Source organism: Ochotona princeps, chromosome 1, assembly GCF_030435755.1.
Source record: "Ochotona princeps isolate mOchPri1 chromosome 1, mOchPri1.hap1, whole genome shotgun sequence".
Taxonomy (NCBI): Eukaryota; Metazoa; Chordata; class Mammalia; order Lagomorpha; family Ochotonidae; genus Ochotona; species Ochotona princeps.
This window is the reverse complement of record NC_080832.1, coordinates 5,998,697-6,024,492: the sequence shown is the minus strand read 5'-3', so window position 1 is coordinate 6,024,492 and position 25,796 is coordinate 5,998,697. Positions and strand designations below refer to the sequence as shown.

The window sequence follows — 25,796 nt, the reverse complement described above, 5'->3', positions numbered from 1 at the left end:
CCGATGCCTCGCTCGCCAGCCCTTCGTGGCAGGTGCCCCACAGAGATGCGCCATCCATGCCTCTCCCGCTGCATCCCCCCTGTGCCTCTTCTGGATTCAGATACACTTGGCAACTATCTCCCACCTGCTGCCACTGCTGGCACGTTCACCGCACTGACATGCTCCTCAGGTCTGCAGCCCCCCGGTCATAGGCTAGACCATCCGGATGAGGGGAGGCCCGTGCCAGCACAGCCTGCTGTCCGCACCTTAAGACCACCCAGCCACATGGCCTTGTGGGCTTTCTGGGCACACTGCCCAGCAGAGCCATCCACAGCAGCGATAGCAGAGGTTGGCCAAGGGCAAGAGTACATGGACCACACTCACTCCCCTCCCTCCTCTGTCAGCCAGCCACAGCACCTGACACAGCTGCAAAGCCCACACTCACACACGCACACGACCTTCCCCAGTCTCCAGGCTGGGGTAACGGCTGGCTCAGGGCCACAGGTCCTTCTGAGCGCTGGCAGCGCATACGGGAACTTGCCAAGGGGGAAAGCCCCGAGGCGTCCCCGGGGTGACTGACTTTGCACAGCTGGTGCATCTGAGTGGGAAGAGCAAGGAAGAAGCATGGCCAGACTGCAAGAGGGAGCTGACCCAGCACGAAGGACCCGCCTGGCACCCAGGAAGCAGCCCTGAGGGCCATGAGTACTTAGCTGAAAGCCTCGTCCTAACAGCATGGGAAGGGGTTTAGATGGCAACAACTGCCCAGGCTGTTCTTCAAACAACAAGCGTTGTTCCGCTCAGTCCTGCAGGAAGCAACTGGCTATGTGCGGGTGAAGCTGTTCTCCAACCCCTCCCCCGGGAACAAGGCACCTGCTGTGGCATACCCCTCACCTCCTGGCTGCTGCACACGGCTGCGGAGGGAATGATTTGTGCCTCTTCTTGACGGTCCCAGCTCTCACACTGGCTGCAGACACCACATACCCCTGTCCCTTGCCCTGGTCCAAGAATCACATGCCTGGATCCTGGAGCCACGTGCTTCCACCACCACATAGCTTGGTTGTCCTACCTGGCTCTAATTTCTCATCTGTCTGTGCTCCCCGTGTCAGACCTGCAGCTCCCTGTCACAGGTCATTTGCTCAAACCAAAACAACACATTTCAGTCCAGGGGCCCGCTCAGGGCCAACGGGCCAGCCAGGTGAGGGTTCCTCGGCAATACGGTAAGAGCACATGGTGAGAGCGGTGCTTCCTGCAGGTGCCCTGCCCGTACCCTTGCCTGCTCAAGCTGTGGGCTCCACCGAGGAGGCTGCCCCAAATCGGGTCCCATTGATCGACTCAGACTCCCCAGCAGAGTCAATGCCTGGGTCCTTTCTGGGGAAAGCAGACTGGTGAAGGCACACAGGGAGTGGCGGCTCCTCGACAGAGAGACTTAATTCTGCAACTAATCAGATGAAGCGAAGGTTAAGAAGCCACTAATGAAAAGTGGCAGTCATCCTGGGGACTGGGTTAATGAGCACCGCCCGCCCTCCCAAGGGACACACTACAGTCAAGAGTAGAAAAGGAAATTACAGGAACCAAGTCCTCTCTCTCTTTTTTTTTAAGTCTTATTTTTATTCAAAGAGCACTTCAGGTTAAAAATAGCATGGAGAAGGAAATCATTTGAGAAACACACACACACACACACACACACACACACACCAGGGAAGATGGTTTTCCATTTCTCTGATTGGTCACTTTGGGCTTTTACGGCTGTCATCCACCTCCACCTAGCGCACGCGCTGCCTTCAGGGTGCAGGGGAGGGGTGCTCCTAGGGGTGCTCCTAGGGATGCACACAGAGCCTGCCCCCTGCAGCAGGGCTGCCCAGACACATCACAGGGACTCATCCTGCAGCCCAAGAACCTGCACTCCCAGCAGCTCCAGGGGGTACTGATCTAGACTTGGGGATTCTTCCATTCATTCTCCTCCATTCTCTGGCGTGTCTGTTCACAGACCTCGGCCTGCCCTTCCGGGTCTCTACTACACCTGCCTCCTCCTCCGGGAAGCCTGTGAGACCTCAAGAGCCTGGACCACAAAGGGGATTCTGGTGCACACACCCAGCACGCAGGCCCCACCACAGAATTCTCATCGCCAACATCACAAGTGTCCACAGCTCAGCCTGGAAGAGCCATGGGTGCAAATGGCTCAGGCAGCTCTAGGGGCCAGCAATCCAGGCTGCCCAGGTCAGGGCCTTCCTCCGGCCGTGGTCTCAGGGAGCCGAATACCTCCCGCTTGATTGCTGTGCTGGCTGGTTTCCTCCAGAATGGGAGCAGAGCCAGGCACCAGGCAGGAGTGAGACCCTCTACACCTTTACCCAGGAAGTCACATGCCACTGGTGCCACGATGCGAGAGACTCACAGAGCCAGTCTACATCCCCTAGTCACGGGGGCTGGTGCAGTGGCGCAGTGGGCTAAGCCAACATCACATGGGCCCAGGTTCAAGTCCTGGCTGCTCCACAGGAAAGCGAGGTCCCTGCTAATCCACCTGGCAAGACGGCCTAGGTGTTTGGGCCTCTGTCCCCATGTGGGACACCTGGATAGGTTCCAGGCTTCTGGCTTCCAGCCCAGTCACTTGGGAAGTAAACCCAGAACTCTGCCAGAGTTAGCAAAATTAAGTTCCTTTTCTTCTTCTTTTTTTTTAAGGGAAGATTGTTAATGAGGTTTAAAAATGATTAAACCCTTTATGGGCTTGAATCACTCGTGAGCCGAGTGGCTCTGATCCCATCATCCCACGTTGCGGTGCCTGGGCTCCACATCAGGGTCCGGATCCTGGCCCCAGCCTCGAGCTACTGAAGCCCCTGCGAGGCTGAACCTCCCTCAGAGGTTCCTGACTTTCACCCAGGAGATCTGAATTCAGTTCCTAGCTACTGGCCACAGCAGCTGCCATGGGCCTTTGGGCAGTAAGTCAGCATATTGGCACTCTCTCTCTTTCATCCTCAACATGCTATAACTTTCTGAGGTGAGGGCAGGCGAGTAACGGTGGTGGGGAGTGCTGTAACAAGACGGCAAATCCCACAATGCCTTCTACAAACATTGAGACTCAAATCCCTCTCCTCTTGACTTGGGAACGTCACGGACTTGTTGGTGCCCAGAAGAATGCGATGGAAACAAAGACTCCCATGTGCCCTGGGAGCTCTCTCCCTCATCGTCTTTGCAGCTGAAACCCACTACCTGGTGCCTCCCATGCTCCAAGATAGCCCGGGCCACCAGAAGAAGTGCCGTCTAACAGCCAACGTCCACTGGTTGGCTTGGGAGTGGAGAGCCCACGTGCTAACTCCTTTTCCCAGCTCTGCATCTTCCTCAGTAGGAAGCCAGCATCCCAGAGTCAGGCCCGGCATCCCCGGGGGGCTCTGTCCTACCTCCTGACCCATGGAATCCATGGGCAGCGGGGAGGGACTGCTTGAGCTGCGAGGTGACTTGCCACCCGGCATTTGTGAATGCCACACACACTCAGCCCTGTCCTCATCTGTGGGCAGTCTCTGTGTCCAGCCGGAGTCAAGAATGCGTGTCGCTGTTAGAAAGGCAGCACCTGACGTGAAATGCATGCTTAGGAGATGATTATTGAATGACTAGCAAGTGGCTAGTCACCCACCCCACCCCTAACACTTGCTTCCAACCCAGCCTTCTTCTAACCTCCTAAATTCCCACGGAGAGCGAATCGTCAGGAACATGCTGGTAGCCACACACAGGCCTGCATGCTGCCGACACGTATAAGCAGCAATAACCACAGCAGAGGGCCTGGGGGATTGAAGCCAAAGACCCCCTCTTCAGTACAAAGTCCAGAATGTAGAACAGAATCCCAGAGTCCTCAGCTAGCTTAACCTCCCGGTTCTAAAGACACCAGCAGGAAGGTGCGTTTCACAAACCTAGACTCCTCTCAGATGTGTGTCCTTAACTGTACATAGAGAAATGCACAGACTGGGTTCTGTTTATTCATTGCTTTGTCTTTCTCCAGCAATGTAAACTGTATAAGAAATACACCTTCTAGTTGGTTTGGATAAAGCTGCAATCATTGTCTTTAAAAGCCCTTCCAGGGATCAGAGCCATGGTGCAGCAAACTAAGCTTCTGCCTGCAGCACCTGTATCACATATGGACACTGGTTCAAGTCCCAGCTGCCCCACCTCCAATCCAGCTCACTGCTAATGGCCTGAGAAAGCAGCAGAAGATGGCCCAAAGCCTTGGACCCCCTGCACTTACATGGGAGACCAGGAGGAAGCTCTTGGCTTTGGATCAACCCAGTTCTGACCATTGTGGCCATTTGGGAAGTAAACCAGCATATGAAAGATTTTGTTCTCTCTCTCTCTTTTTCTCTCTCTCTCCCTTCCATCTCTCCTTCTATCTGCCAGGTGCCTGTATGTTTTATTTTCTTGGCTCTAATAAGGACGGCCTCTAGTTAACACGCCTGTAATGGGGTGACAATGAGCACCACCCTCGGAGTGCACACCTCCAGGCTTTCCTCCACACCCCCCAGCACTCCCTCCCTAGGCCTGTTTACCCTCCAGCTGAGGACAGAAATCCTGAAACAGCACGCACTTCTCATTATCTCATTATCCCGGGATGAAGTTTAACAATCCTAAATTCTGCAGATGCTAATTAAATCACAAAATGTCAATCAAAACCCAGGCTGCGGTTGCTGCCTGCCAAGAGCCTCTGCGTGGCAGCCTCAAGGTGGCAGGGCACAAGGACAGTGGAGGCGGGACAAAGTGGGGTGACTCTGTGGCTCGTGGAGGAAGCAGGGGTTCCCTCAGAATCCCACGGATGCTTGGATTTCAGGGAAGCTGAGCTTGTCAGAATCCGTTACGCCTTTTCCTCCTCTAGAGCCAGCAATTAGATCGGTTTTGTTGGTGGCTAGAAAAGCAGAAAAAAGAAACTGAGAAAGAGCAAAGAGCAAACGGAATAACCCTCTTACCCTGCCCCGCACGCTTTCCCCGTGGATGTGGTCTGCCATGTGAAGGCCCCCCTTCCCGACACCACCATCTAAACCTCAGGTTAGCCACAGGACGGTGCACAGGGAGACAGCGCTCTCTCCACATCAGCGGCACAGCCAGCCGCACACAGCAGGCTGTTTCAGCCACCGCACTAGGCTGGGATGTCTTCCACTGGGGGCTCCCTCCCTCCCTCCCTCCAGAGCCCCCTGGAGAAACCCTGTGCAGAAAGCCCAATCAGTACTGACAAAGATGCATCACCCAAGTGCCTGGCTGCTTCCTCCTCCCCAGGGCTGGCCTGCGTCCAGGAGCTCTCCAGCACCCGGGGACACTGGGGACCAGGGCTGCATCCCCACCCGCCAACAGCAGAAGCGCTGCTGAGCAGTTTGGCGACGCCTCCCACATCTACCAACAGGACAAGAGCCATCCTTCCCCAGGCAACAGAAAGGAACTGTTGTTTCTCTGATGTGAACCTGGAGCGTCAGCACCGTGGGCCTTGGGCACCGTGGACCCTGGGCATGAACGGAACAGGCAGCGTCTGAAGCCACAGGCCAGGACAGGCCTGGAAGGACATAGGTAGGGCAGAGTTGCCTGGCTGAGCCCAGCGTTGGGGGCTCCCTGTCAGCCTACCAGCTCCCAGAAGGTCTCTGCCCCAGGGCAGGGAAGGGCTCCTTGAGCAGGACTGGCTTCAGCACCGTACTCCCCAAAGGTTTTGCCCGATGCAAAAAAAACCTTAATCGAGGTACACATTCCGACAGGTGGCTCCAGGGACCAGATGGGACCAGCTCCAAAAGGTGGGGCCAGGGACCAGACGAGACCAGCTCCAACAGGTAGGGCCAGGGACCAGATGGGACAGGCTCTGACAATTGGGGCTAGGGACCAGATGGGTCAGGCCAACAGCGGAGAGATGCCAGGAGACAAAACAGGGCAGGTGGTACATGCAGATCCCCAGGCCAAAGTGGGGACCCAAGCTGGCGAGCAGGAGGCCAGAGCTGAGGTCCCATCCCGGTACCCTGTGCCAGGAGCTGCCAGACTTACCCACCCAGCAGGCCATGCCTCCGGCCCGCCATGTTAGTTCCCAGAGGCAGGACTGACCAGAGGACAGGGCCACTTGCAGCGGTCATGGAAGCTCCATCACCTTCATGCCCAGCTCCAAACTCATGGTGCTCAGCATGTCTCTGTGCCAAGGCTATTTAACAGCTCAAATACTGATCGGAGTCTCTTGTAAAGTTCACTGCTTCCATTCGTACATTCCCAAGTACTTCACCAATGTTCATTACCAAGCAGGTTTTCATAATGTATCAAAAGGCACTCTGCCATGGCACCCACGATGCCACCCTTACATAAAGCCCAGGATACTGCATCACAGCTTCCCACCCACTTGGTGGTCCAAGCTCTTCCTAGATCCCTATGTGTGCTGGATTCCAAGCTCCCTGGGACCAGTTTCTTCCTTCTGCTATCTGCCACCGACAGGAGAATACCTGCTGGCCCCCAGGGGGTGTGGACACACAGTGAGAGACTCCGGGCCAGCTGATGCCACCGAATTAGCTGGCATCTTCATGTTTGCTTCCAGGCCAGTACTTCTGGCACATATCACAGACATACTTTTTAAAATTTTTTAATTTATTTGAAAGGCAGAGTTATGAAGAGAGAAGGAGAAAGAGCTCCTCAACCCTCTGGTTCCTTCCCACATGGCCGCAATGGCCAGGGCTGGGTGAATTTCAAGTCAGGAGCTTCTTCCTGGTCTGCCATACGAGTGCAGGGCCCCAAGCTCATGGGCCATTCTCCACTGCTTTTTCAGGCACATTAGCAGGGAGCTGGATCAGAAGTGGAACAGCCAGGACTCAAACCAGTGCCTGTATGGAATGCTGAAACCACAGTTAGAGGCTTAGCCTGCTACACCATGGCACCGGCCCTACAGACATATTTTAAATTCATAATAAGCTCTTTCTGAACCTCAAATACTCTAATATTTCTAGCCTGGGGCCCAGCACACACCTGATGCCCAACATGTGTGAGGCAGCTAAGTCCATGTGACCCACTCTGTGGAAGGGGCATCCCAGTCCAGCGCAGCGGCAGAAACTGCAGGGTCTAAAATCTGAGTCCAATATCCCAGGGGATTCCAAAAAGCTTGTGGAAACACAAGATTAAAAGAAGTTTATCTTAAAATAAACTTGAAACACACACACACAAAAAAAACCCACGAATAGCTAGGACCATCCTGAAGAACAGAAAGTGAACAAGGGAAATCACACTTCCGAACCTCTGGACATACTATAAGGCAGTGATTATCAAAACAGCCTGGTACTGGCACAAAGACAGAGAGGAGGACGGAAGGAAACCCACACAGATACAGCCAAATAATCTCTGGCAAAAAAAAATGACGACAATCCAGGCAAATAGGAAGGTCTCTTCAACAAATGCTGTTGGGACAACTGGTTAATAGCCTGCAGAAACAAAAAGATAGACCCACATCTCTCACCAAACACTAAGATCAAATCTGAATGGATAAGACCTAATCCTACACCCAGAAACCCTCAAACTTTTGGAAGAAAATGTTGGAAACACCCTGCAAGATTTAGGGGTACGCCCGGACTTCCTGAAAAGAACGCCAAAAGCAATAAAAATCAAGACCAAAATAAACAAACGGGACCTCATCAAACTAAGAAGCTTCTGCAGGGCAAAGAAAACAATCAACAAAGTAAAAAAGCAACCCACAGAATGGGAGAAGATCTTTGCACACTACGTAGGTGATAGAGGGCTAATCTCCAGAATGGTGATAGAGGGCTAATCTCCAGAATATACAAAGAACTCCAGAACAATCAAAACACCAAAACAAACAAACCACTCAAGAAATGGGCAAGGGAAATGGGTAGACGTTTCACAAAGGAACAAACCCAAACAGCAAACAATCATATGAAAAAATGCTCAAGTTCCCTGGCAATAAGGGAAATCCAAATTAAAACATCAATGAGGGCCCGGCGGCGTGGCCTAGCGGCTAAAGTCCTCGCCTTGAACACACCGGGATCCCCTATGGGCGCCAGTTCTAATCCCGGCAGCTCCACTTCCCATCCAGCTCCCTGCTTGTGGCATGGGAAAGCAGTTGAGGACGGCCCAATGCATTGGGACCCTGTACCCGCATGGCAGACCCGGAAGAGGTTCCAGGTTCCCGGCTTCGGATCGGTGCGCATTGGCCCGTTGCGGCTCACTTGGGGAGTGGATCATCGGACGGAAGATCTTCCTCTCTGTCTCTCCTCCTCTCTGTATATCTGGCTGTAATAAAATGAATAAATCTTTTTTAAAAAAAACAAAAACCATCAATGAGATACCACCTAACGCCAGTAAGAATGGCTCACTGCAGGCTGGTACAGCCTCTATGGAAATCAGTATGGAGAACATTCAAACAACTCAAAATCAACATACCGTATGATCCAGCAATAGCACTCCTAGGAATATATCCAGAACACTTGTTTTATGAGAAACCAACATGCACTCCTATGTTCACAGCAGCACAATCAGTAATTGCAAAAACATGGAAGCAGCCAAAATGCCCATCAGCAGAGGATTGGACAAGAAAGCTATGGTTCATCTACTCCATGGAATACTACTCAGCTATTAAAAAAAACAAAATGCAGTTCTTTGTGGCCAAATGAGCCAAACTGGAAACCATAATGCTAAGGGAAATAAGCCAATCCCAAAAGGTTAAATACCACATGTTTGCCTTAATTTAAGATGATATGATGTTATGTATAACATGTTATGTATGTTATATGTTGTGTATAAACTAAAATTGAAATGTCAATGAGGTGGTCACAGAAGGTGGTTAAGAACTCGCATTTATTTTTAACATATTGGTTACTCATTACTATGTCAATTAATTCCATAATGATGTAAATTTTTGCTCATGGTATGTTGGAGCTTTTAATTGATCGGGATGATACTCTGCTGGCTCTGTCTTCAGACCAGAGAGTGTATACCTAAGAAGCCGCTGAACTTGACTGGACAATAACAAGCTGGACTCTATGTTTGGTATATGCTTGCAATGAGGGAATCTCAACTGAACTTGAACTGTGGTTATGCAACAAGGTGGAGGAATCCACCATGGTGGGAGGGTTTGGGGAGGGGTGGGGAGAATCCCAGTACCTATGAAACTGTGTCACATAATAAAATGTAATTAATGAATAAAAAAAAGACCCTATGTCACTCAGTAATGGGGTGGGAGAGCAGAGAAATCTTCCATCTCCTTAGAAGGTGTGAGGAAGACGTGAAGTACAAACTATTAAGAATATAACAGGTAAGTTATAGACAACAGACTCGAATCAGCATTAGACATTAGTAAAACTACAGACATACAGGGGGAACCAAGAGCGATCCTGACAACCTCTTAACAGGAGGTCATATGCACAGAGCAGGGAGGGACCCCAGAGTGGAGCAGGGGGACAGGAGGAGGCTTGTATCCCAACCCTGGAGACTCCCGGATCCTCACCAAGGACTATCAGTGTGAGCACCAAGGACTACATCCCAATTGCCAAGGAGACCACGGGAAATTGGAGTGCCTTCAGAGGCCAAGAACTCTGAGGTCATCCACTCACGCTTGGATCTACCACATGGGATGGAAGAAGCCCAAATCCTTCCTCACAGAATCCAAGGTCCTCGGAACAACAGCCAGGAGCCCTGAGCGGTCTGTAGAAACAGAAGAACAGTAAACTTCCTTTGGGACTCAGGATGGGAGCTTTCTCTGGTCCAAGCTCCAACTTTGGAACCCCACCCTCTCCTGCAAGGACCATCAGGGTCGCTCCGGAGCGCCCCCCCAAAACAAGCAAATAAACAAACAACAATAACAACAAAAAATTAGAATAGATAGAGAACAACAAGGAAAGTTTGGAACCAGACAGGAAGCAGTCAGCATGGACTCACATATACCTTACTAGGCAGGACACAAAGATAAGTTACTCCCCACTAGGGTATTGGAGATTTCTCTGCACACCCCTCCTAAAACTGTTCTGCACCCTGACTGTTGATATATGTCTTGTCAGAGTTATAAGCCAGTTTGGACTACCCTAAAATCCGCCAAGTTCAGTAAAAATTATGCTTCAAAACTATAAACCGCTAAATACTAAAATGAAAATAGACACAAGACAACTGAATAGTACCCTACAGCCATATCAAGGTGTATAGAAGCCAGTTGTTTATAAACTAAAATTGAAATGTCAATGAAGTAGTTACAGGATGTGGTTATGAACTTTCATTTTTTTAACATATTGGTTACTCAATGCCATGTCAATTAACTCCATAATGTTGTAAACTGTTGTTGATGTTATGTTGTGGCTTTTAATTGGCCGGGATGATATTCTGCCAGCTCTGCCTTCAGACCAGAGATGGTCTCCCCAAGAAACTGTTGAATTTATCTGGACAATACGATGCTGGACTCTGCTTGGTATATGCTTGCAATGAAAGAATCATGACTGGATTTGAAGTATAATACTGCAACAAGGTGGAGGAATCCACCATGGGGGGGGGGGGACACGGGGAGGGGCTGGGGGAATCCCAGAGCCTAGGAAACTGTGTCACAAAATGAAATGTAATAAAAAAAAACCCATACATACTGTCCTCACATGCATCTTCCATAAACCTTCGGAAAAGCCTTACGCAGTCACCAAGGTGCCATGGTCTCGCCTTTTTGGCCGCCGCTCTCACTTCTTTCTTTCTGACACATCATTACCTCTCAAGCTACCCCCCAAACCATGGCGCATGCAGCACCAAGTCCCCTAATGCCCAAAAGGCACTCTCTGGCTCAGGCCATGCAGGGCAGGATGGGGATGCTCCTTGCAGTTGCTCACGCTCGCCTCTGTCCAGTGCTCCGTCAACAGGGATCAAAGAAAACAAACGAGCCATGCCATTCAACCACGGCCAAGCTCGCGAGGCTGCCAGGAGCTGGCTCTCCCCGCCTAGACAAGGCTCTTTCACGACACAAAGGCAGACTCACACTGGCAGACACGCGTGGCGACGTCTCCGTGTCAGGAGGTCTCTGCTCCCTGGGGAGGCGGGGACGGAGGCTGGGCACAGGGGAAAGAGGCGAGTATCCCTGGCCAAGCAAATGCCCGCGGCCAGTGCCCAGGGGAGGCTGGGCAGCATGCTGATTCTGCAAGTGCACAGTCCTGGCTTAGGTTCTGCTACACAGGCAGAGGGACGTGGTGCTCAACCAGTTCAGCTCACAGAACCCCGAAACACACGTGGGCAGCCTGACTCCCCACACTTTGTGGTGCACCGCCAGCCAGGCGTCCTCTCTGCCCACCCAGCACACATCCTTCCGCATGCTGCTGTGGTTCGCCTCTTCCCACCTGCTTGTATTCTGCATGATGTGCTTGTTCTTCATGCCCAGCCTTCCCCATCCCTGGTCACCACTTCATTCCAGGTTTTCCTTCCTCTGGCCCCACTCCCTTGGCCATTTCAGCTACAGAAGTTGAGTAGACAGGAGGGGGAGGTGTGGGGCAGCCTGAGCAGAGGGGAGAGAGAGTGAGCACAGTGGGAGGTGCAGGGTCAGGAGGACATGGTGGATCCTCTAGGGATCCTGCACATGGAGTGGACATTGGAAAACGGGGTCTCATGGTAGGAACTGGCACCAGCTGTCTCCAGGTCCCAGCAGGGAGAACACAGTCCCTGGTGATGGTACCAGTAGGTGCCCAGTCAATGCAAGGCAGCCCACTGCCTAAGTGTTTTTGAGAACCCTTCAGTCACCTGCACGAGGCTCTGGAAGCGGAATGAGGTGGCAACGAGCAAAAGCCCCTGGCATGTGGCCAACGTGACAGCCCAGGAGAGACGCCTGCCCTCATGCTCTCCTGGGGCCACTCTGCTTAAGTGGCCAGCATAAGCGCCAGTGGCCTCCCTGGTCTCCTCCTGACCACATTCTGCTCCCCTGAGAGGCACTCAATCAGCTTCTTTCTGCTTAAGGAAGCGGCTGCTGCCACTCCAGGAATAATTGCACTTTGCCCTGGTAGCCCTGGGGAAAGGCTTTCCTTGGGAGGCCCGGGGATCAGGCCGGCACATTCAGATTTCTGGAGAAGTGCTTCGAGCCTTGAGCAGGACTGGTCCATTGGTCCAGGGTCCCCTCCCCTACATACTGCCAGCACGTGGGCACTGCCCTGCTCCAGCACTGCTCAGCGCATGGGGCTGCCCTTGCCTTGGGCTGAAGGGCAGTTCTGTCATTGTGGTTTCCTCACCCCATCCAAGTCCTGGTACAGGGCACACACTTTGCTGACACCTGTAGAGACCACCGTCACAACCATTCACTTGGTGATGGCCAGTGGCTTTGTGTGACCAGTGGGGGGCCCTCTATTTCTTACAAGGGAAACCCCAGCTCAGAAGTGGGTGGGCAGGCTGGACAGGGTCACTAGAGAACTGTGTCCTGTGTACAATGACAGCGCAGGTGGTGTGTTGCCCCGACATGCTCAACAGCCAGCTCTTGGCCGAGGGAAGCAGGAGACCTTCAGTGTAAAGCTTTGCCAGGGGTTTGCCTCTTGAGCGGTGCCCTGCCCCCCTCTGACTACTGCAACAGGAGGGTTCTGATTTAAGTAAATCTTGTTTTGCTCACTGCCCTCCCCCCAAAAAAGAAAAAAAAAAGTCAATTTCCATAGCGTGCATATTCACACCATGGCCAAGGTTGAGCTAATAATGTGCCGGAGCTGAGAGAGAGGTTGGCACAGCTGCAGTGGCACACAGTTCTAGGACATTTCTGAATCACCTCAGCAGCATACAGAAAGTACTGGAACATGGACAACCACCTTGGGAGTGATGAGTCTTGAGTACTTCTGCTTTCATTAACTTACTTTTTTTAAAAAAATAATCTTTTTATCTAAAAGGCACAGATAGAAAGGGAGACAGATTTTCCATCCACTGGCTCACTCCCAAATAATTAGAACAGTTTAGGCTAGATCAAAGCCCGGAGGCTTCCCATGCAGGTGCAGGGACCATCTTGAACCATCACCTGCTGTTGTCTAGGTGTGCTAGCGGGAAGCTGGGTCGCAGGTGGAGCAGCCAGGACCCAAACCAGCGCTCACGTGGGATGCTGGCATTGCAGGTGGCTTACCAGTGCCACCACACCAGCCCCTCTTCACTCCAGCTGCTATGGAATCCTAGAACCACAAGTAAAGCTAATTACAATCTGTGAAATAAGTCTGCTGTAATTTTAAGTGACGTTATGATGGGTGAGGCTTGTTGAGGCTTGCTGAAGGCAGAGCCCACCTGCAGGATCTCAAGTCAAGAATGAGAGAGAGAGAGAGAGAAAGAGAGTCACTTACATCTGATCACTGCCCAATGGGCAGCTCTGGAGCTCTATCAGAGCCTTCCACAGGGTGGGAGGGACCCAGGTAAGTTGGACTACCTGTGGCTGCCTTTCCCAGAGCATCAGCAGGAAGCTGGACTGGAAGCAGAGCAGCCAGGAACTGACCCTCACCCCTCCTACAGGGAATGCCCGCAACAAGCGGTTCCTGAACGTGCCTTGCCACCATGCCCACCCCCTTACTGAGTTTCCTAACGCTCCAGCTGGTTCAAAGCATGATTTTTCTTGCCAGGGGTGTATGGACTTTTTAAAAAGCATTTTTCACTGCTCTATAATTGTTCAGCTGGTTATTTGAACCATGCTAAGGAGACTACACAAACTCACGCATCCTCCCTGGACTTCAATGTGCCCAAGCAAAAACTCGACAATTTGTTTTGTGAGGGACATAAATGAATATATAAATTTGATTCAGATTACCATACCACACAACTAGCTGGAACTGAGTCAGGAGGATGACACAGGCAACTCTCACCTCCCCTCATCTACTACTCGCTTCTTGGAAGGAGACTTCGGGAAGCGAAGGACCCTTCTTGTACAACGTGGGCTTAGCTCACCTCCACACCCTGTCCTCCGTGTCACCCTGCCAAAAACCCTTAACGAGGTTTCCAGTAATGCAGCCAAAAGCCTACAAGGAACACGAGACATAAGGAGTGCCTTTGGTTTTCCACCCTAGAAAGAAAGCAACACATTTTAGGGTAGGCCATGAATGTACTACATTGAAAGAGCTTCAACGACAAGGAATTCAAACCTCAGCCAAAACTTTACAATGTAAATAACAGATTGACACATACACTTTTACTATTTGTTTCTCTTGCCACGAGTTTTTAAAAGATGTATTTATTTTTATTTGGAAGGCAGATTTGCAGAGAAGAGACAAAGATCTCCCATCTGCTGGTTCATTCCCAAAGTAGGCCGATCTGAAGCCAGCTGCTTCTTTCAGGTCTCCCAGTGAGTGCAGAGTCCCAAGGCCCAAGTGGGGAGCTGGACGGGATGACGAGCAGCAAGGATACCAAACAGCACCCAAAAGCGTGCTGGTGCCTGAAGCAGGAGGATCTGCCAATTGAACTATCGCACTGGATCTTGCCAGAAGCTTTAAATCTGTTCTTTTTTTCAAAGATTTATTTATTTTTAATTGGAAAGTCTCACCTACAGACAAAGAGACAGTAAGATCTTCCATCTGTTGGTTCACTCCCCAAGTGGCTAAAACAGCCAGAGCTAAGCTGATCTGGAGCTAGGAGCCAGGAATTTTTGTAGGTCTCCCACGTGGGTGCAGGGTCCCAAGGCTTTTGACCATCCTCTATTGCCTTCCCAGGCCACAAGCAGGGAGCTAGAAGGGAAGTGGAGCAGCTGGTGCCTATGGGATCCTGGCGCATGCAAGGTGAGGGCTTCAGCTACTAGGATATCGCACACTTAAATCTGTTCTTAACACAACTTGCTACATTCATCCTTCCACCTGCTATCCCACCAACATCTGCATCATTCTACCCCCCTGGCTTTTCATCAACCTACTTGAAACAAATCTCTGTGTTCTTATGCAATATTCAGTATATGTTTTAACGCATTTCCATGGTGGGTTTCACATGGCCAGTAGACCTATTCACGCAGACTCTCGTGGCCTGAAGAGACTTCGCCTGTCACCTGCTCAACTCGTCCATGTACATGGGAGTCGGAAGGACCCACAGGCAGCCAGCCCCGTTACTGGCCAGGGGAAGTCACACGGGAAGGAACTCAGCCTGTCCCTCCCCATCCCCTAGATGTCTGAGTTCAGCACATTCCTCATCCAGACACGTGAGCACAACCATGCATTCTCCAGGCCACGGCTCTGTGTGCTTCCACCCTGGCCACCTCCTCCACGCACACTGTAGGTGTCAGGGCTCCCTGGGAAAACACACGAGCTCCAGCGAAGCAGGCATAAAGGCATGAGTAACCTCACCTCCCATCTAAGCAGCACGTTACAATGAGTTTCCCTTATTTTATTAACAGCAACCAAGACACAGACTAGCTGAGTCACCACTGTGGTTCCTGACCCACACAGCATGGCATGCATGGGAAACAGGAGTAGGGGAAAGGCTGCCAGCATGGCAGCCTCCGTGTCACATGATCGTAACTTCAGCCACAGTGTGGCTGAGGGCATCGTTTTGTTTTTTCATTTTGCTTTGAAAAACAGAAAGAGGGAGTGAGATAAGAGAGAGATCTTCCATCCACTGATTTCACTTCCCACATGGCTGCAACAGCCGGGCTGGGAGAGGCTGAGGCCAGGGGCTTCTGGGTCTCCCACATGGGTGCAGGGGTCCAAGGGTTGAGGCAATATTCTGCTGCTTTCTAAGGCACAGTAGCAGGAGGTAGCTGGAGTGGAAATGGAGAAGCTGGGACTGAAACAAGTGCCCATATTGGATGCTGGCCTATTGGCATTTTTATACTGTGACAAAAACTAACCCTGCCCCCTCTTCTCTGGAGAGCAGGGCTAGAACCAGAGAAAAGCAGCCTCACAATGTTCGAAATCACATTGTAGCCCATGAGGGCCCAAGACAAACAAAAACAAAGGAACCTATGAAGACCCATTTTGCCAGCGACGTCTCCCTGGCTTTGGAACGTGTTTTTATGAAACTGATGCCACTTGATGCTTCAAACTGCGTCGTGTGAGTGCCACCTCCGTTATGCTGCAACCCAGACCCACTGGCTAAGGCAACTAACTTCAAATGTTTTAGAAGTAAATATGCCAATTCTCTTCAGGCAACATTTGTATTTTATGTAATATAAAAGTATGTTCATTTTATTTTATCCTAGCCAGGTACAGAGTAAAAGAACATAAACAGGGTCAAGATGCCACTGTGCCCGGCTGCATGTCTCATTCCCTTCCCAGACAGACGTATCCACTACAAGGAGTACACTCAGTCATCCTATAAAGTTACCGGGCACCAAGGTCAAGCCCGGGCACCAAGGTCAAGACTCCCCTGAGAACTGTAACCGAAGTCACAAAACCAATCGGGCACCTTGCTTGAAGATAATTTATTTATAAACTGCATCAATAATGAAGGCAACTTGCCTGAAGCCAAGCCTCAGACACTCCAGCCTCACGCCTGTGTCCCTCCTAAACGTGCCGTTTCTTCAGTGGTCTGAGTGGAAGCATGCATCTCCCCACTTCACGCGGGAGACCACTTCACGCACCAAAGGACACAGCTGCATGTCAGAAGAGTGAACACGCACACACATTTAAGTTAGAGCTACAGGGCACTCAATGTTCAACGCAGCCAGGGCTGCATGAGTCTTCTTACAAACTGGAACTTGCCTTCATTCAATGAGATGGTTCCAGCGTCTCCCACACACCATGCAGGTCAGCCCTACAGCCCTGGGCATGACCTGATGCCCAGCTGGCCGCAGCACAACTGGAAACAGCAGATCCCACTACCAATGCCAGCACAAAGGGCTGATTTTGTAGCAAGTGCCATGTGAGAAGGCTCAGCAAGGCCCAGCCCAGTTCTAATTAAGGATGGGGCCAGGAAAGAGAAGAGCACCTCTGCCATGCATGTGGCAGACAGGAGACTCCGTCGTTCAGAACACACACCCCAGGAGAAGCGCGGGCCACACACACACACAGGCTGCCTCGACAAGAGAGCTTTGCTGCAAGCCCCAAGGAAGCAATGGCTTTTTGCCCTGTCCTCGGCCAGAGAGGCTGTAGGTGAGACAGAACCCAACACAGCCTCACAGGCAGGCCATGTTCTCACCGGATCGGTCACCTCTTGGTCTTAAGGACTAAGTCTCGTCTGTCTGCCCTAGACAGGCGCTGTGAAGCTTCAGACCATGGATACAAGGGCTGGAAAGGAATCTTGCAGGGGAGAAACACTGAGCTTTCTCTCCGCCGAGGAGAGGGCCCATGCTTCCTGCACAAGCTGCCCCCTTTCCCATGTCCGGTGTCACCACCACATCCAATCTTCATTTGCTGGACTTCCTGTCTGTAAGAGTCAAGAACAGGGACTCCTGTCCGTGGTGCCTGCAGGGGTGACATGGGGCCTTTCATCTGCATGACCGCTCCTGTCCTGGGTCATCAGCACCACATCATGGGAGGGAGGGGGGGTACAGAGAGGGTGAGAGAGACAGGCATAAGGCATTCAAGTGGGACTCCATTCTGCACCACTCAGCACACTGGAGGACGGCTTAGGGGGAGGTGTGGCCTCCTTCCCTCGGGGAGGGGTTCCAGGATGGGGCCCCTGGCTCCCAGTTCCAGAGCCTGTGAGCGCACCAGCACAGCGTCAGCAGGGTGGCCTCCACCTGAGGGAACCTGTCCCTGGTAGCTCCCGATGCCTCCTCTGGAGGTAGTGCTGCCATTCCTACGCTGCCTTCCTCCACGCACGTCCTCTCCATCATCAAAGGTCCTCCTTCTTGGGATGCAGCTGTGCAGGGTTAGTGATGTCGACCCACTGCCCTCAACTTAACCCGCTCCTCTGCAAAGATCCTATTTTCAAACAAGGTCACATTCATGGGTACAGGGTGGTGGGTGAGGGGACACAGCGCAGACCCCAACCCTGAATCACGGCTTTCATGTCAGTCTCGCCTCTCAGTCCCACCCCCCAAGTCTGGCTCTGCTCAGGCCCAGTCAGGCCACTGCCTAAACCGCCATCCTGTCGTCTGGGCCTGTCACACACCCAGGCAAGAAGGGGCAATCAGCCAGTAATCAATCAATGAAGCCGAGGCTTTGACTCAAGGTCATCACATTCACTCCACACATACACCATTTCCATTTTTACTCCCTTTTCTCTTTAGTCCTTTATTCCTTTGATTGGGTCTTTGGGTTTTCTTTATTTTTTCAGTTTACCAAATACATGCCATCAAATGAGAGACATTCCAAAAGCAAAGGTGATTTAAAACATCTCGCATTATAATATCTAAAAATAGCACTCTGATCAATTGCCTTCCGATCTGCCCATTCGATGTTGCAGCGTGCTAGCAGCTTGGCCTCATGCTATTCTGACTAAATATTAGGTTTAAAGTATAACGCAGTTCCAGAGAACAACCAGCTGGGTATCTTTCCTTAGATTAGGTGTGAAAGGAATTTTTTTTTTTAAGAAAACAAATCAGCTATTTCCCCAGGCACATTTTGTGTAACGTTGCTAAGGGCAAGGCAAAAATAACACTTGCGGTAAACTCATGTTCCCAGTGCTGGGGACCTATCTGGGGACACAGTGACAATGGCAATGAGCCACTGCTGGGCACCCCTGCAGGCACGCCCACTCTCCTCCAGGCTCCATGGGGGCCTCCGAAGGCCTCTTCACCCACATCATAGTCTCAAGGCACGGCCAGGCCGCTGGGTCTCACTGTGTCAACCTCAAGTTTTCAAGTGGAGACTCCAATTCCAAATCTACATGAGGATGGAGTTTGGAGGTGGGAGCTCAGATTGAGTGTGGCATGGTGGGGGCAGGGGGTCCACATGTTGGCATCAGGTGCTTCACCGGAAGAGGAGGAGAGGCCTGAGCTGCACACCTGCTCCCTCTCCCCAGGTGACGCCTGAGCAGTGTCACACTGCAGCCAGTGAGTCTACCCAGAAGGCGGCACCATGCCCTCAGACATCCCCACTTCTGAAACCGTAAGCTGCATAAGCCTCTCAACTGCACAAGCTACCGCATAGGGCAGATCAGTAACAGCAACAGACAAGGATAAGTTCAAGGCCACGTTATCCACAGCAGCCACAGACAGCTGTGCAGGTAGAACAGTAACTCCCCTTGCCCCACAACTTCACCAGGGCCAAGCCTGCCCACACTGGCACCTGCTGAGGGCACCAGCCAGAGTTCCTCAGGGCCAGGGCACTGCTGCCAGACCCAGCAAAGCCTCAAAGACACGGTCATTGCTTGGTACCTGCCAGGACATACAAGGGTGCTTCAAAGCGTTCATAGAAGAGGGCATTCAAAAGATCAAGTTTGAGGCAAACACACTTAGAAACCAAAGCACAGCTTTTTTCATAATATTTAAGATCTGCCACAAGGTTTTTTTGAAGAGTGAAACCCTGTCGGACCAAAAAACCCAGAAGAGCTCCCTTTGCCAGTTGCTGAAACCATCACCGGGGAATCCCTTTTGTGACTGGAGCCTGGTGAGACACCTCCCCCAAGCTGTGTCCCAAACCCATGCATATAGGAGAGTCCAACCTGCTCATCCTTCATACAGACAGAGGAGGCAGGGCAGGGTTGGGAGACTCTGCAGGTGGGAGGGCAGCTCGCTGCTCAAGGTGGGCTGGAACCTGCTTGCCCTGGACTTCAAGGCTCAGCATTTTTAGCTCTGGGTTCCTAACGGTGACCAAGGATGCTTGACCTTCTCCTTCCAGAGGGTTCTTAGCTTCTGCTAGGACAATCTTCCTTACATCTATCCAACATCCTCAGGTTGGGGACATTAATGCCACCCCACCCCCTGCCAAAGCAGGACAGGTGATCAACTTTCAAAGAGCCACATCTGGGATCCAGATGATGAGTGCACACTGTGTTGCTGCTCCTTGAGACTGGTTAATGTACCCGGAAAGTGGAAGCTAGGGCTGGGGGCAGAGTGAGGGGCAGGACAAGGACACGCAGGCAGCCAGAGCGACTGGGCATGGGTTCAGAGGACATGCCGTCCCAAGAGCCAGCTGCCATCCTTACCTTCCAGCACTGGGTAGCAGAGGCCAGCACTGGCCTGTGTATAGAGAAAGGGGTCAGAGGGAGACACCACACAAGATTTGCTGCCCCTCCACTAGAGAACGGGGCCCTGGGAGGGTCATTGAGCTTGGCTAAACTGCGGAGCCAAGCGTGGAGGTCTCTTCTGTGCACCATCCCAGCCCTGCTATCTGTCTCTAGGGTGCAGGGTCGAGGCTGGCACTGACATCTGCCCCTCCCTAGGCAAGGCCAGACGCGAGATCACAGCTTCCAGCTCCTGACCAATCACTCTGCTTTATGAGCTGCTGCAGTGTTGGGAAATGTAATGGACAACAGACTTTGTCCAAGCTCAGACCACACCCGAGACTGGCTTGGAAAGTTCTAGAAGGCTCCTGCTCTACTCTCTCTGTCCAGGAGGGCCATCAGACCTAGCTGGTGACATCGGGGTCATGAGAGGAAAGGACAGGAGCACGGTGGGAACCAAGGGACCTTCACCCTTACCCAGGAGAGAGCCATGAGATGCCCAGTTCCTTCAGGTGCTTGTTCCTGGTGAAGGTGTTCCTGAGCAGGACAGAACAGCCGCCCATGCAGGCTGCAGGTGCTTGCTGCCCTGGTCTCAGGGCCTCCTTCTCTCTTTAAGCTCAAGCACTTCCAGACAACAGTACCTACGAAGGGGTCTCCAGAGAGTTCAAGGACAAGACACACTACAGACAGACTGCACACAAGTGTCAAGGCACTATTATTATTATTATTTTGACATCTTGGTAAGCTTCATCTTTTAATTCTAATACTCAGGGACTTTTTCAAGTTGTACTACAGGCTGGGAGTGGGTGCGTATGAGTGCAAGACAGGTCCTTTTGCTGGAAAAACACTGGATTCGTGGCCAGTTCATCCTTGTGACTTCCAACACAAGTGTGGTTTGGCAAGTCACCTTAAAAACACAAAGGCTTCCCAGCCCACCTGCTCATTCTCCTTGGTGCTTTCAGCTGAGTGGGTGCTGGACTGTGAGCAGGGGCTAAGGCATTCTGGTGCCTCAGGGGTGTGTCCTGTGACGGGGGCTCAGCGTTGGCCTGGCTGTACCAAGGTGACACAGCCTATAACCAGGAGGGCAGGCACTACCTCGTGCCATGAGCATTCTTTGTCGTGCGTGGCCTTGCCCGTGACCAACCCTACAGAGCTGTGCCCAGGGCAGTGTGGTACACCACTTGTGTCTACTCGCAGAAGCAACTCTGGACAGCGATGGAAGGTGGAGTGTGCAACAGGGCTGGGGTGACGGGGTTGGGCAATGCTGGGGTGGGGGCAGGGCTGAGGCGAGGGTGGAATAGGGATAAGGGGTGTCCCTTTTTGTGGGGATTCATGGGCACCGCTCCCCACCCCCACTTTAGTAGGCTTTCCGACTCTGTTGCTTTTCTATTTAACCCACAACATCAGGATAAAATGAAAAAGCTCGTCTCAGCCACCCCTCCCTGGTGCCGTCATCTGTGACATGGTGGCTCTCTGTTCCACCCTGCACTGACCCTGCTCCTCCTCCTCGCCTAGCACACTGAGTAGCCACAAGCTAACCACCTAAGAAGCAGCCAGCCATGCAGATTAAATTACAGTTAGTTACTCCTGAAATTCCATTCAGTTACTCAGCCTTGACCTACAATACAGCTCAGTGGGTCTTCCGTGAGCAGGCTCTCCGTCAATCGCATTAGTTTCTGCTCCCTGAGCGTGGCCAGCCAGGGCTGGGGCTGATGTGAACTTGCTTGTGACAACACCGACCTCTTCAATATTTAATGAGCGCAGGAACAATGCGCAAGCTCCTGTAGGCTGTGACGGGGCGATGGGGGATCTGTGTCTTGAGCGAACCATTCCTCGGGCTTCCTGCTCACCAGCTTGGCTGCATGTGCTGAATGCTGCCAGTTTTCCACGCTGAGAGCGAGTCAGAGGCCACAAGACACCATCAAACCACGAACAGCTGCTAGCGTCCCCCGAGAGGAGAAGCCACACTCCAGGTGTGTGGCTCTCATTTCACTGGGCCCAAGAAGAACCTGCGAGCAGCGGGGGCAGCAGGGGCAGCGGGGGCAGCAGGGGCAGCGGACAGGGGGGACGGAGGAGGCACAATGGCCCTGCCAAGCATCCCTGACAGCACACCTGTTCACACAGCTTTGACAGTGGCAAAACACTCAGGGTGCCAAGAGAGCTGTCAGTTACAGAGAGTGAGGAAGGGGAGCAGTCAATGAGGCCAGTCCTGCCACCCAACACCTGCTGGGACCCCAGGCAACGACAGCACTGCACAGGGTGGGCAAGGTCACTAGACTAAACTGACCAGCCCATGAGCTGCACCCATGGGAGACTGCCCTCCCCTCCCACCATGACCCCTTGGCCTAGGAGCCAGGAAAGATCTAGAGAAAAAAAAAATCTTGCTTTCTTCTTCCAGTTTGTTATAGCTCTGCAACTGCTTAGCTCCAAGCTCAGGGCTGCTTTCCTGTGGGGGACAGGCAGTGACCGGGCACTGTGTGATGCGCCTGGACCTTTAGCCCAAGGCCCCTGTGGCTTGGGTAGTTGATTCTTGAGTTTCATTTAGAATTTGTGGGAGAAAATAATCCAGCCTATTTTCTGACTTTGCTACTTGTCTTTTTTTTTTTTAAGATTATTTATTTAAAAGGCAGAGTTGGAGACAGGCTGACATACCTTCCATCTGCTGGTTCACTGGCTGCAACAGCTGAGGCTGGGCCAGACGGAAGCCAGGAGCCTGAAATTCCATTAGGATCATGGGTGCAGGGGCCCAAGGACTGGGGCCACCCTTCGCTGCTTTCCCAGTCACATCAGCAGGGAGCTGGATCAGAAGTGAAGCAGCCAACTCAATCTTACCTATCTGAATGGTCGCAGCTCCTCACTGTGCCGCAGCGATGGCACCATTTGCTACAATGAGGCAAAGGCATCCCCAGGAAAGCATCTACACGATCCTACCATAACTTTGGTACACACTGTGTCTGCCAACAAGCCAAAGTAAAATAATCTCAGGCGCTCTCATCCTACATCCACCCCTTCTCCTTAACTGCCCAGAGAAATGTGCTTCTTCACCACCTGCCTGGAATTGCGAGAGGGACAGCAGAAGTACACACACACACACACACACACATGCTCTGACACATCGGTGCGACTCCAGAGTTCTGTACCAATCTTACACAGGCAGGTTTCAATGCAAAGTACAATCAGCATAGGCTTTGCTGAAACTAACTTTTGTTTAGATAGTAACCTGTTTTTCTTGACCATACAAGGACTTTACCATTAGAGGGCCAAGTTCCAGCAACTGTCTACTTTCCCTGGACAATGGAGCCCGCTCTCCACCCAGACCAGCCCACCTCCTGCTGTTCCCGCCCTGCTTGGACAAGCTCCTCCTTTTTGTGTGGCACGTGTAGCACCTAAACACTAGAGACTGAGGTTAGAGGAAAATAAGAGACAAGATCAAGTGTATCAGCTTGCACTGGGCGGAACGTGAATGCATAACACTGGCCGCAGACGCAAGCATCTACATATATTTTTTCATTGCTGTAACTTGGCCTTCGGGTCTTAGGAGCATTTTCTAAGACATACTTACATAGAACACTGACAAACCCACTAGGACCTGTGCTCCAACCATGTCAGAAATCGTCACCAAACGTCATGTGCTTCATTGAAGGCTTTTAAAAAGATACCAATAGTTCCAAGCTTTTGGAATAAAAACTGGGTGTCTCTCCCCGCCTGCCAAGGAGCTCCTACTTTGAAATACACTTGCACATACACATCATTGCTAGGGAGTCACTATGTTCTCTTCCCTTGAGAGCAGGTACACACTTAAGATGAGTCAACAGCAACGACAAAACACGGCTCTATACTCCAATGCACCAGTTGTTCTTTTATAACCGGCGAGACTTGGTCTGGTAAATCAGTCAAAGTGGCATATGAATAGAAACTGTCTCAGCTTTTAAATTAGACCTTAACCTGGGCTAAGTGACACACCCTAGGCTCCTCTCTTGCCCAGAGGGGCAGTGGCGGTGGCCACAGCTGGGTCAGCCCTCAGCAGATTCAAACAACACTGAAGAATGCTCCACTCTTCAGCCAGGATGCGTGGTAGGGCAGGTGGATCCAACACACTTCCATCTTAACAGCATTACAACTTATGAGCAACTCCCGTATATACAGGTAGGAAAATCTTAACAGGGCTGGTAGATCATATCAATGTTAATTTTCTGGATGGAATTTTATGCAAACGTTAGTGTTGGGGGAACTCCAAAGGATAAGTGACTTCTCTTGTTTCTAATAACTGTATGTTTGTTTATCTGCAAGTAAGTCAACATCAAAAGCTGAAGGAACAGCAAAGCAGAAGACACTCCAGGATATTGCCATTTGGTTTAGACGAGAGAGTCTGCCTATGTTTGTGCATATACACCGCTGCATGTGTGCACACTCTCAGAGGCACCTGTACACAAGACAACTAAGACTTCGTCACAACGATGGCTCTGAGACCTAGAGCAGGGGGTAGGTGCTTAGTGAGTGTTCCCAGCACATTCTTGTGCACCGCTAAAGTGCTAGGCTGTCGACATTGCTCCTTCAAGAAGTAATCATTGCAGAGTGGGGACCAGCATCAACGTTCCCAACATGCAAACACAGAACAGGACCCTGCTGGGCAGCCGGTGGGAGTCAGCTAGGCGCGCCAGGAGTGCCGTGGTAGTCACAGCCCCAAGCGGCAGAGGTAACGGCCTGGTGAAGATGGGCCTGGTGGGGACGGGGCACTTACGGCTGGAGATACAGTAGGACAGCCTACAGTTGATCTTCCGGAAGAGCTGCTTGTTGATGGGCCACAGCACGAGCGTGAGGAGCTGCGTGGTGTTGATGATGAGCCCCGAGGCGATGAACACGTAGCAGAGCACCAGGTGGCACAGGAGCTGGGGCTTGAGCAAGCCGGCCAGGTCCATGGTGGCGGGCTGCTCTCCTTCACAAGTCAGCAAGCCGCCCGCCGCACAGCGCGTCCGGAACGGAGAGGGAGACCCGAGGCTCGGGGAAGCGTCTGGAACACAACCAACGCTCAGCGTTAGGGAGAGTAGGCGACGGTTTTGAAGGCACACACACAAACCTCTTCAAAGCAAACGTCTTCCCCAAGATCAACACCCACAGTAGCAGACATTATTATTTAGCAAACACCCAGGCCCAGCCTGGTTCTGGCCCATGCCCATCCCACCTCTCCCCACTTCTGCAGCTCCTCCAGCTCTCAGACTGGCAGTCTCATCTCTGAAACCACACCTGCTGCCCAGGCAGGATGAGGGGGCTCACCTGGGTCAAGCTCTACCCCTCAAGGCCCCTACACCAGGAAGGCACTTCCTGTATTCCATGACGGCCTGCTGAACTGTTCTCCATGCCCCACCGGACGGTCACCTGCTCTAGGACCTGGACTGCTGGCAGATCGTCCTCCCCAACACCTGAGTGGTCACTGGTGGGTGACTGCAGCTTGATTTTTTTTTTAAAGAATCTTTGCGGAGTGATTTAATGAAGGTGGACAAGGCTGGACGTTGAGGATATCAGTAAATACAAGTAACTAGGAAGACAAAAGGCGCATCTTGCCACCCACATCTCAGGGCCTGCACCCAGGTACCAGTTTAGCTTCTGACTCCAGTGCTCCGCTGATGCGGACTCTGGGATGCAGCAATGATGGCTGAAGTACATGAATCCTTGCCACCACAGGGGAGACTCCAGAGTGAGTCCTTGTCCCCTGGCTCCTGGCTCCAGCCTGGCCCAGTACTGGCTGCTGTGAGCATGTGGGGAGTGGGTTGCTTTGCTGTTTGTCTACCTTTCAAAGCTAATGAAAACTAAGTAAACAAATGCATGTTTAAGAATACCACTGCATGCTCTATTGACCCTTTGCACCCTAACCAACTATGTAA

At 51.9% G+C, this 25,796-nt stretch overlaps 1 protein-coding gene across 1 annotated transcript in view; it reads right to left on the bottom strand.

The window, feature by feature from the left end:
* AGPAT4 (1-acylglycerol-3-phosphate O-acyltransferase 4) overlaps positions 1-24,921 on the bottom strand; it is a 58,281-nt gene extending 33,360 nt beyond the window's left edge. Inside the window, exon 1 of the mRNA XM_004595487.3 lies at positions 24,656-24,921. Within this exon, the coding sequence (XP_004595544.2) occupies positions 24,656-24,833 (178 nt within the window). The 5' untranslated portion in view covers positions 24,834-24,921. The remainder of the gene's footprint in view (positions 1-24,655) is intronic.
* Positions 24,922-25,796: the final 875 nt, after the last annotated feature.